The sequence below is a fragment of the Manis javanica genome, chromosome 4 (genome assembly GCF_040802235.1).
Source record: "Manis javanica isolate MJ-LG chromosome 4, MJ_LKY, whole genome shotgun sequence".
In the NCBI taxonomy this organism is placed as follows: Eukaryota; Metazoa; Chordata; class Mammalia; order Pholidota; family Manidae; genus Manis; species Manis javanica.
The window spans coordinates 113898318-113911199 of NC_133159.1; the positions used below are offsets into that span (position 1 = coordinate 113898318).

Here is a 12882-nt window from a genome sequence, read left to right on the forward strand (position 1 = left end):
CTCTATTCTGTTCCACTGGTCTGTGGCTCTGTTCTTGTGCCAGTACCAAATTGTCTTGATTACTGTGGCTTTGTAGTAGAGCTTGAAGTTGGGGAACGAGATCCCCCCCCACTTTATTCTTCCTTCTCAGGATTGCTTTTGCAATTCAGAATCGTTGATGTTTCCATATGAATTTTTGAACTATTTGTTCCAGTTCATTGAAGAATGTTGTTATAATTTAATAGGGATTGCATCGAATCTATATATTGCTTTTGGCAGGATGGCCATTTTGACAATATTAATTCTTCCTAGCCAAGAGCATGGGATGAGTTTCCATTTGTTAGTGTCCTCTTTAATTTCTCTTAAGAGTGTCTTATAGTTTTCAGAGTATAGGTCTTTCACTTCCTTGGTTGGGTTTATTCCAAGATATTTTATTCTTTTTGATGCAATTGTGAATGAAATTGTTTTCCTGATTTTTCTTTCTGCTAGTTCATTGTTAGTGTATAGGAAAACCACAGATTTCTGTGTGTTAAATTCGTATCCTGCAACTTTGCTGAATTCCAATATCAGTTCTAGTAGTTTTGGAGTGGAGTCTCCAGGATTTTTTATGTACAATATCATGTCATCTGCAAACAGTGACAATTTAACTTTTTTTAAACAATTTGGATTCCTTGTATTTCTTCGTTTTGTCTAATTGCCATGGCTAGGACCTCCATTACTATGTTGAATAACAGTGGGGAGAGTGGGCACCCGTCTTGTTCCTGACCTCAGAGGAATAGCTTTCAGCCTCTCGCTGTTCAGTATGATGTTAGCTGTGGGTTTATCATATATGGCCTTTATTATGTTGAGGTACTTGCCCTCTATATCCATTTTGTTGAGAGTTTTTATCATAAATGGATGTTGAATTTTGTCAAATGCTTTTTCAGCATCTATGGAGATGATCATGTGGTTTTTGTCCTTTTTGTTGATGTGGTGGATGATGTTGATGGATTTTCAAATGTTGTACCATCCTTGCATCCCTGGGATGAATCCCACTTGGTCATGGTGTATGATCCTTTTGATGTATTTTTGAATTCTATTTGCTAATATTTTGCTGAGTATTCTTGCATCTATGTTCATCAGGGATATTGGTCTGTAGTTTTCTGTTTTGGTGGGGTCTTTGCCTGGTTTTGGTATTAGGGTGATGTTGGCTTCATAGAATGAGTTTGGAAGTATTCCCTCCTCTTCTATTTTTTGGAAAACTTTAAGGAGAATGGGTATTATGTCTTCTCTGTGTGTCTGATAAAATTCCGAGGTAAATCCGTTCAGCCCAGGGGTTTTGTTCTTGGGTAGTTTTTGGATTACCGTTTCAATTTCTTTGCTTGTAAATGGTGTGTTTAACTTTTGTGTTTCTTCCTTGTTCAGTCTTGAAAGGTTGAATTTTTCTAGGAAGTTGTCCATTTCTTCTAGGTTTTCCAGCTTGTTAGCATATAGGTTTTCATAGTAGTCTCTAAATAATTCTTTGTATTTCTGTGAGGTCCGTCATGATTTTTCCTTTCTCATTTCTGATTCTGTTGATGTGTGTTGATTCTCTTTTTCTCCTAATAAGTTGGGCTAGAGGCTTATCTATTTTGTTTATTTTCTCAAAGAACCAGCTCTTGGTTTCATTGATTTTTTTCTATTGTTCTATTCTTCTCGATTTTATTTATTTCCTCTCTGGTCTTTATTATGTCCCTCCTTCTGCTGACTTTAGGCCTCATTTATTCTCCTTTTTCCAATTTTGATAATTGTGACATTAGACCATTCATTTGGGATTGTTCTTCCTTCTTTAAATATGCCTGGATGGCTATATACTTTACTCTTAAGGCTGCTTTCGCTGCATCCCACAGAAGTTGGGGCTTTGTGTTGTTGTTGTCGTTTGTTTCCATATATTGCTGGATCTCCATGTTGATTTGATCATTGATCCATTGATTATTTAGGAGCATGTTGTTAAGCCTCCATGTGTTTGTGGGCCTTTTTGCTTTCTTTGTACAATTTAGTTCTTGTTTTATACCTTTGTGGTCCAAGAAGTTGGTTGGTAGAATTTCAATCTTTTTGAATTTTCTGAGGCTCTTTTTGTAGCCTAGTATGTGGTCTATTCTGGAAAATGTTCCGTGTGCACTTGAGAAGAATGTGTGTCCTGCTGCTTTTGGGTGTAGAGTTCTGTAGATGTCTATTAGGTCCATCTGTTCTAGTGTGTTGTTCAGTGCCTCTGTATCTTTACTTATTTTCTGTCTGGTGGATCTGTCCTTTGGAGCGAGTCTCCTAAAATGAATGCATTGCATTCTGTTTCCTCCTTTAGTTCTGTTAGTATTTGTTTCACATATGCTGTTGCTTCTGTGTTGGGTGCATATATATTTATAATGGTTATATCCTCTTGTTGGACTGAGCCCTTTATCATTATGTAATGTCCTTCTTTATCTCTTGTTACTTTCTTAGTTTTGAAGTCTATTTTGTCTGATACTAGTACTGCAACACCTGCTTTTTTCTCCCTATTGTTTGCAGGAAATATCTTTTTCCATCCCTTGACTTTTAGTCTGTGCTTGTCTTTGGGTTTGAGGTGAGTCTCTTGTATGCAGCATATAGATGGGTCTTGTTTTTTTATCCACTCAGTGACTCTATGTCTTTCGATTGGTGCATTCAGTCAGTCCATTTACATTTAGGGTGATTACTGAAAGATATGTACTTATTGCCATTGCAGGCTTTAGATTCGTGGTTACCATTACCAAATGTTCAAGGGTAGCTTCTTTACTATTTACCTGGCTAACTTAACTCACTTATTGAGCTATTATAAACAGTCTGATGATTCTTTATTTCTCTCCCTTCTATTCCTCCTCCTTTGTTCCTTATTTGTTAGGTATTCTGCACTCTTTTGTGTTTCCCTCTACTGCTTTTGTGAATAGTTGATTGTATTTTTTGCTTTTAGTTAGTATTTGGTTGGTCTGCTTTCTTTGCTGTGATTTTATTTTCTCTGGTGACATCTATTTAGCCTTAGGAATGCTTCCATCTAGAGTAGTTCCTCTAAAGTACCCTGTAGAGGTCGTTTGTGGGAGGCAAATTCCCTCAACTTTTGCTTGTCTGGGAATTGTTTAATCCCTCCTTCATATTTAAATGATAATCTGTTTCATTGCATAAAATATATCTTTGGGTCTGTAAGGTTTCTGTTGGGAAGTCTTATGACAGCCTGATGGGTTTTCCTTTGTAAATGACCTTTTTTCTCTCTCTGGCTGCCTTTAATACTCTGTCCTTGTCCTTGATCTTTGCCATTTTAATTATTATGTGTCTTGGTGTTGTCCTCCTTGGGTCCCTTCTCTTGGGAGTTCTGTGGGCTTCCGTGGTCTGAGAGACTTTTTCCTCCCCCAGTTTGGGGAAGTTTTCAGCAATTATTTCTTCAAATACACTTTTTATCTCTCTCTCTCTCTTCTTCTTCTGGTACCCCTATAATGCAGATATTGTTCCATTTGGATTGGTCACACAGTTCTCATAATATTCTTTCATTCCTGGAGATCCTTTTATCTCTCTCTGCCTCAGCTTCTCTGTGTTCCTGTTCTCTGATTTCTATTCCATTAACAGCATCTTGCACCTCACCCAGTCTGCTCTTAAGTCCTTCCAGAGATTGTTTTATTTCTGTATTCTCCCTCCCATCTTTATCCGTTAGCTCCTGCATTTTTCTCTGCAGCTCCAGCAGCATGGTTATGACCTCTATTTTGAATTCTTTTTCAGGAAGATTGGTTAAAACTGTCTACCCAGGCTCCTTCTCAGGGGTTGTCTATGTGATTCTGGTCTGGATTAAATTCTTCTGCCTTTTCATGGTGATAGAGGTAGTCGTGGGCAGTTGGCGCATGTGTTAGCTGGGAGACCCTCCCCACTTGCTCATCACCATCCTCTCCTGTGAGAACGGCAACCCCTGGCAGCTTGTGGTGGGGAGCTACATCCTAGTGGGTCTCTGAGTTTGGCCTGGGCGGCTGTGGAGGAGGCTCTGGGTGGTTGTTGTGGGTGCAGCCGCTTTCAGGCTGCTCCCCTGCTATGGCCAGGCCACGCCGGAGGGAGAATGGACAGGAGGCTGTTTATCACCATGACGGGCCTCAGAGCTGCACTGCCACCCAAGGGGTTAGGGCACCCGGAGTTCCCCGGGATTCTGAGCTGCTAGGCTGAGTGTGCCGGGACGCTTCCATCCAGCTGTGCAGTCCCTGTCCCTTTAAGACTTTCAAAAGGCACTTGCTTTTCTTTTGTCCCAGGGGTGCGGACAGCAGGGTCCCACTCGCAGATTTTACTGTTCCGTTTCCCTAATATCCAGCACACCACGCACTGTGTGTCTGCGCTTCCGGTGCAGATGGCTAGGGCTGGGTATTTAGCAGTCCTGGCTCCCTCTCCCTCCCCACTCCGACTCCTCTCCTCCCGCTGGGGAGCTGGGGTGGGGAGCACTCGGGTCCCCCAGAGCCGCAGCTTGTATCTTACCCCCTTCGTGAGGCCCTGGGTTCTCGCAGGTGTAGATGTAGCCTGCCTGTTGTACTGTATCCACTGGTCTCTCTTTTAGGAATAGTTGTATTTGTTGTATTTTCAAAAATATATATGGTTTTGGGAGGAGATTTCCACTGCCCTACTCACGCCGCCATCTTGGCTCCTCCCCCTACATGCTTTTTTTTGCTGGACTATTTGAACATGAGTAGGCATCGGCTGCTCGGCACCCTGGAAGCACAGGGCTTCTCCTGTATACCCCCATCCACACCAGCCTGAGGGGACAGGCCAGCGTGTCACCTCATGGCCTGTAAACACAGCTTAGAAAAGAAGCCTCCAACACACATCCCACCAAATCCTAAGAGCTTCAGAGCACTTCCATCTCCACTGGGGTTCACAATTCTTCTCACTTTAATCCACATAAGCAATCAACAAGGATGGTATCAGCCAAACAGAATTATTTTTATGGGTGAATGTTTTTCATTTAGAAGCCCCATAGAGTGTCTGCCATTAAAATCCACCGTTTACTCCATTTTCCAAGATAGAAATAATCTCCTGATAAAATTCATGCTCATTGTGAAAAATAAGAAAAACGTAAAAAGAGCACAACCTGTCTTTGTGATTTTACAGTTACTTTCTCCCATATGACCAAGTACAGACACAGTGAATACTGTGCGAATGATCTTTGTTACGCGTGTATACACACACACCACCCTGTACAATGCACTGCTTGTTCTCTCTTGTACTTAATGGCAGTCTGCTGTTTGGATGTAATCACTACAGCTGGATACACGGATTTGTGAAGCAGCTAGGCTCTGTGCAAACCAACAGTGTTGGTAAATTCCGTTAGGAATGACAAAATTAGGGGACCATGAGAAGCCACGATTCAGACCTTTCCTTAAAAAGAACACCTGCATCATCACTAAAGGGGAGCACTGCTCCTGGAGCTAAGACACCCCACATGCCCACTGTCATTTTCAAGCCCCCATCAGGCTGGTTCTTGGTTACTCCTAACCAGTCCCTGCTGGGTCTTGAGCACGACAGGCCTAAAGCACAGTGCATTGGACAGAGGTGAGCTGCAAGTGACTGGGCTTTACCCTCTGCTGCCCACCTGCCTCATGTGCCGAAGGGACCTGAAGATGGACAGCTTTCGGGGCTGCCAGTTTCCACAGTCTGCCAGCAAGGAAGAATCTGTTGGGCATTTGGCCAGCTCCCACCCTTCCGCACCCTCTGGCGGGACAGGGGCTTTCTCCTCCTCTTCAGCCTTAGAGTTGTCCCAGCTTTCAGATTCCTCTTCTAGGTCTACAAGAGGGACAACAAAGACTGTTATGAAGCATGCAGCCCCCTGGATTACTTCAACCCCTGGGCGCAGCAGTCATTAGGTGACCACTTCAGCCCAGTGTATCTCATGGTTAAACCAACCAGTCAGCTACTGACTTCAGGTTTGGGCTTGGCCTGGGAAGGGTATTCAAGCAGCTGTCTTCTCAACCTGAAGCACTACAGCACTGTGAAGCTCACACTGCATGGCCAGGAGCTCTTTACTGTCCATAGGGAACCTAAACCAACGAGCGTGATGGCTGACACTTACCCAACACATCCTCGGTGGGCATTATTCTAAGGGCTTCCACATGCTATTCCATTTAATCCTTTCAACTGTCCTAAGGTCAGTACTATTCTTCCCATTTTACAGATAAATATTTGTTATTTCCATTAGTCTCCACTGACAACCCCCACACATGATGGCTTCTTCAATCCGTGTCACCAATGAGACAGGGACCCATAGAGAAGTGGCTGTGCCTGGGCACACAGAACACAGGTGCAGCAGAGCCAGGACTTGAAGCTTGGTCTGACTCCAAAATGTGTGCTCCAAACCTCTACGCTCACCTTTTCTGTAACCAAAATGTCTCCCTCTCTTCAAAGCTCTGGTATACTTGCTTCTCTGTGTAGTAAATCCCACTAATGGCCTATCCTGGCCATCCTCACTAGCCTCAACTTTGTAATCACTGCAATCATCAACAGGTCTAGGGGCCACTGACCCACGAGGGTGAGCAGGCAGACTGCCAGGTCTGGTTTTTCCAAGGATGTTCTCTTCTTGATGAAACCCTTCTCACTTTGCCCTACCCAGTTAAGAGTGTTTGAATGCAAGTGGGTATAAGTCAATTGCCTACAGGAATACCCTTGAATCTTCTTAAGATCAATAATACACCAAGTGAAGCACATCAAGCATTACTTTAGCAACAAGGTACAACACGCATCACAGTCTGGTTTACCCAACCCCACAGTTGAGACCACAGACTTAAGAAATCCAATCATCTCTAAAGGAAAGCCACAAAGGGTTGGGATCAGAGGTGCCTGGGTTGGGGTGCACTGCAGCAGAACCCCCAGGAAAACACTTAAGCACACAGAAGCCTGAGCCCTAGACATGGACGTCTGATCGCAAACCTGAGGAGGGCGGCCCATATACTGGTCAGGCTTGGGAACCACTGACCTTGATGGAAACCTGAGATCCAACCAAAGCACAACATTTTATTGTTAAAGAGCAAAGAATGAGAGGCTGTCCGGGAAGGCCAACACTTGGCTATGATAAAATAAGGACAAGAAAACCTGCAATCAACAGATCCTTTCCACAGACTGACAGTCGTTAAGAGTGGATCTTCCCAACCGGTCCAAGGCAAATACCCTTTTACATGAATATCAAGGAAAATGAGATAGGAAACCAAATAAAAACACCTAGATAAATGGAAAGCTTTTGGGAACGCCCGTCCTGCGGCCATGCCCCCCAGGGTCCCCTTCATCAGCAACTTCTGCTGGAACAGAAGGCCAGTAGCTGGGAGATGGCCCCCCAAAGGCAACACAGGCCAAGGGATCAGCACCAGCACCTGCCAGCTCACCTGCGAGCTTCTCCATCTGGACCAAGGTGTCCTCGGTGGGCGCGCCCTCCAGGAGCTTCTCAGTCAGCCGGCTGCCACAGGCTTTCAGGAGCCTGGGGAACAAAGCACTGTCTCTGACATGTTCTTGCCGAAAGAAAAAAATGAACCAGAATATACGCTGGATTGAATGTTGCTAAGGAATTAATCAGTTTTGCTTGATAATGGTTTTATGGTTGAAATGACACAACTAAGATTTGCTTTAAAAAATAACTCTAGGGGTGGAGCCAAGATGTCGGTGTGAGTAAGACAGTGGGAATCTCCTCCCAAAAACATACATATTTTTGAAAATACAACAAATACAACTATCCCTAAAAGAGAGACCAGAAGACACAGGACAACAGCCAGACTACATCCACACCTGCGAGAACCCAGCACCTGATAAAAGGGGTAAGATACAAGCCGCAGCCCAGCGGGACTCAAGGCCCCTCACCCCAGCTCCTGGCGGGAGGAGAGGAGTTGGAGCGGGGAGGGAGAGGGAGCCCAGGACTGCTAAACACCCAGCCCTAGCCATCCGCACCAGAGCGCAGACACACAGTGCATGCGTGGGGTGCTGGAAACTAGGGAAAAGGACAGTAAGACCTCTGAGTGGGGCCCCGAGGCCAGCACCCCTGTGACAAAGAAAAGCAAGTGCTTTTTGAAAGTCTTAAAGGTACAGGGACCCCACAGCTGGAGGGAAGCATCATGGGTCACAGTTCAGCATCTGGAAATTCCAGGGAACTCCAGGCACACTAAGCCCCTGGGCAACAGCTCTGAGACCTCTCATGGAGGTAAACAGCCAAACAGCACCCCGTCCATTACCCCTCTGGGGCCCCGCCATAGCAGAGTAGCCTGAGGCTGGCCACGCCCACAGCAACGGAGCTTCCTCCATACCCGGCCAGGCAAGATACAGAGACCCAGTCTACACGCAATTGCCCAACAGAAGCCACAAGGTGTCGCAGTTGTCCCAGTAAAGAAAGGCCAGGAGCAAGTGGAAAGTCTTGGCTCTCCCAGCTGACAGAAGAGTCAATAGCTAACCATTGCACCTATCAACAAGAAAAGGCAAAAAAATTTGATCCAGACAAGACTAACCCAGACAGCTTCAACATCTTCTACATCTTCCCCTGAGAAGGAACCTGGGGAGATAGCTTTAACCAGTCTTCCTGAAAAAGAATTCAAAACAAAAGTCATAACCATGCTGATGGACTTGCAGAGAAATATGCAAGAACTAAGGAAGGAGAATACAGAAATAAAACAAGCTCTGGAAGGACTTCAAAACAGAATGGACGAGATGCAACAGACCATTAATGGACTAGAAAACAGAGAACAGAAATGCAGAGAAGCTGATGCAGAGAGAGATAAAAGGATCTCCAGGAATGAAAGAATTCTAAGAGCTCAGTGACCGATTGAAATGGAACAATATCCACATTATAGGAGTACCGGAAGAAGAAGAGAGAGAAAAAGGGATAGAAAGTGTCTTTGAAGAAATAATTGCCAAAAACTTCCCTAAACTAGGAGAAGAAATGGCCTCTCAGACCACAGAGGTACACAGAACTCCCATGACAAGGGACCCAAGGAGGGCAACACCAAGACACATAATAATTAAAATGGCAAAGATCAAAGACAAGGACAAAGTATTAAAGGCAGCCAGAGAGAAAAAAAAAGGTTACCTACAAAGGAAAACCCATCAGGCTATCAGACGTCTCAATAGAAACCCTACAGGCCAGAAGAGAATGGCATGATATACTTAATGCAATGAAACGGAAGGGCCTCAAACCAAGAATACTGTATCTGGCACGAATATCATTTAAATATGAAGGAGGGATTAAACAATTCCCAGACAAGCAAAAGTTGAGGGAATTTGCCTCCCACAAACCACCTCTACAGGGCATCTTACAGGGACTGCTCTAGGTGGGAGCACTCCTAAAAAGAACACAGGACAAAACACCCAACATATGAAGAACGGAGGAGGAGGAATAAGAAGGGAGAGAAATAAAGAATCATCAGACTGTGTTTATAATAGCTCAATAACTGAGTTAAGTTAGCCAGTTAAATAGTAAAGAAGCTAACCTTGAACCTTTGGTAACTACGAATCTAAAGCCTGCAATGGCAATAAGTACATATCTTTCAGTAATCACCCTAAATGTAAATGGACTGACTGAATGCACCAATCGAAAGACATAGAGTCACTGAGTGGATAAAAAAACAAGATCCATCTATATGCTGCTTACAAGAGACTCACCTCAAACCCAAAGACATGCACAATCTAAAAATCAAGGGAAGGAAAAAGATATTTCCTGCAAACAACAGGGAGAAAAAAGCAGGTGTTGCAGTACTAGTATCAGACAAAATAGACTTCAAAACAAAGAAAGTAACAAGAGATAATAAAGGACATTACAGAATGATAAAGGGCTCAGTCTAACAAGAGGATAGAACCATTATAAATATATATGCACCCAATACAGGAGCACCAACATACCTGAAACAAATACTAACAGAACTAAAGGAGGAAATAGAATGCAATGCATTCATTTTGGGAGACTGCAACACACCACTCACACCAAAGGACAGATCCACAAGACAGAAAATAAGTAAGGACACAGAGGCACTGAACAACACACTAGAACAGATGGACCTAAAAGACATCTACAGAACTCTACATCCAAAAGCAACAGGATACACATTCTTCTCAAGTGCACATGGAACATTCTCCAGAATAGATCACATACTAGGCCACAAAAAGAGCCTCAGTAAATTCCAGAAGATTGAAATCCTACCAACCAACTTTTCAGACCACAAAGGCATAAACTAGAAATAAATTGTACAAAGAAAGCAAAAAGGCTCACAAACACATGGAGGCTTAACAACACACTCCTAAATAATCAATAGATCAATGACCAAGTCAAAATGGAGATCCAGCAATATATGGGAACAAACGACAACAACAACACAAAGCCCCAACTACTGTGGGATACAGCCAAAGCAGTCTTAAGAGGACAGTATATAGCAATCCAGGCATATTTAATGAAGGAAGAACAATCCCAAATGAATGGTCTAATGTCACAATTATCAAAATTGGAAAAAGAAGAACAAATGAGGCCTAAGGTCAGCAGAAGGAGGGACATAATAAAGATCAGAGAAGAAATGAATAAAATTGAGAAGAATAAAACAATAGCAAAAATAAATGAAACCAAGAGCTGGTTCTTCAAGAAAATAAACAAAATAGATAAGCCTCTAGCCAGACTTATTAAGAGGAAAAGAGTCAACACAAATCAACAGAATCAGAAATGAGAAAAGAAAAAATCACGACAGACCCCACAGAAACAAAGAATAATTAGAGAGTACTATGAAAACCTATATGCTAACAAGCTGGGAAACCTAGGAGAAATGGACGACTTCCTAGAAAAATACAACCTTCCAAGACTGACCCAGAAAGAAACAGAAAATCTAAACAGACCGATTACAAGCAACGAAATTGAAGTGGTAATCAAAAAACTACCAAAGAACAAAACCCCCAGGCCAGACGGATTTACCCGGGAATTTTATCAGACATACAGCAAAGACATTATACCCATTCTCCTTAAAGTTTTCCAAAAAACAGAAGAAGAGAGAATACTCCCAAACTCATTCTATGAAGCCAACATCACCCTAATACCAAAACCAGGCAAAGACCCCACCAAAAAAGAAAACTACAGACCAATATCCCTGATGAACGTAATTGCAAAAATACTCAACAAAATATTAGCAAACTGAATTCAAAAATACATCAAAAGGATCATACACCATGACCAAGTGGAATTCACCCCAGGGATGCAAGGATGGTACAGCATTCGAAAATCCATCAACGTCATCCACCACATCAACAAAAAGAAAGAAAAAGCCACATGATCATCTCCATAGAGGCTGAAAAAGCATTTGACAAAATTCAACATCCATTTATGATAAAAACTCTCAACAAAATGGATATAGAGGGCAAGTACCTCAACATAGTAAAGGCCATATATGATAAACCCACAGCTAACATCATACTGAACAGCGAGAGGCTGAAAGCTATTCCTCTGAGGTCAGGAACAAGACAGGGGTGCCCACTCTCCCCACTGTTATTCAACATAGTAATGGAGGTCCTAGCCATGGCAATTAGACAAAACAAAGAAATACAAGGAATCCAGATTGGTAAAGAAGAAGTTAAACTGTCACTATTTGCAGATGACATGATATTGTACATAAAAACCCTAAAGACTCCACTCCAAAACTACTAGAACTAATATCGGAATACAGCAAAGTTGCAGGATACAAAATTAAGACACAGAAATCTGGCTTTCCTATACACTAACAATGAACTAATAGGAAGAGAAATCAGGAAACAGTTTCATTCACAATTGCATCAAAAAGAATAAAATACCTAGGAATAAACCCAACCAAGGAAGTGAAAGACCTATACCCTGAAAACTACAAGACACTCTTAAGAGAAATTAAAGAGGTCACTAACAATGGAAACTCATCCCATGCTCCTGGCTAGGAAGAATTAATATTGTCAAAAGGGCCATCCTGCCCAAAACAATATACAGATTCGATGCAATCCCTATCAAATTACCAATAGCATTCTCCAATGAACTGGAACAAATAGTTCAAAAATTCATATGGAAACACCAAAGACCCCAAATAGCTTAAGAAATTCTGAGAAGGAACAATAAAGTGGGGGGATCTCATCCCCAACTTCAAGCTCTACTACAAAGCCACAGTAATCAAGACAATTTGGTACTGGCACAAGAACAGAGCCACAGACCAGTGGAACAGAATAGAGACTTCAAACATTAACCCAAACATATATGGTCAATTAACATTCAATAAAGGAACCATGGACATATAATGGGGAAATGAAAGTCTCTTCAACAGATGGTGCTAGCAAAACTGGGCAGCTAGCTACATGTAAGAGAATGAAACTGAATCACTGTCTAACCCCATACACAAAAGTAAATTCGAAGTGGATCAAAGACTTGAACATAAGTCATGAAACTATAAAACTCTTAGAAAAAAACATAGGCAAAAATCTCTTAGACATAAATATGAGTGACCTCTTCTTGAACATATCTCCCCAGGCAAGGGAAAAAGCAAAAATGAACAAGTGGAACTATATCAAGCTGAAAAGCTTCTGTACAGCAAAGGACACCATCAATAGAACAAAAAGGTACCCTACAGTATGGAGAATATATTCATAAATGACAGATCCGATAAAGGGTTGACATCCAAAATACATAAAGAGCTCACACACCTCAACAAACAAAAAGCAAATAATCCAATTAAAAAATGGGCAGAAGAGCTGAATAGACAGTTCTCTAAAGAAGAAATTCAGATGGCCAACAGACACATGAAAAGATGCTCCATGTCGCTTGTCATCAGAGAAATGCAAATTAAAACCCCAATGAGATATCATCTCACACCAGTAAGGATGGCTACCATCCAAAAGACAAACAACAACAAATGTTGGTCAGGTTGTGGAGAAAGGGGAACCCTCCTACAC

The 12882-nt window shown here is 42.4% G+C and overlaps 1 protein-coding gene across 13 annotated transcripts in view; it reads right to left on the bottom strand.

The window, feature by feature from the left end:
- FLCN (folliculin) overlaps positions 1-12882 on the bottom strand; it is a 31030-nt gene that overhangs the window by 5804 nt on the left and 12344 nt on the right. For all 13 annotated transcript variants that reach the window (XM_017651190.3, XM_017651189.3, XM_017651184.3 and 10 more), the window contains 2 exons: positions 7347-7438; positions 5567-5757 (listed from right to left, as the gene is read on the bottom strand). In XM_017651190.3, the coding sequence (XP_017506679.1) occupies positions 5567-5757; positions 7347-7438 (283 nt within the window). The remainder of the gene's footprint in view (positions 1-5566; positions 5758-7346; positions 7439-12882) is intronic.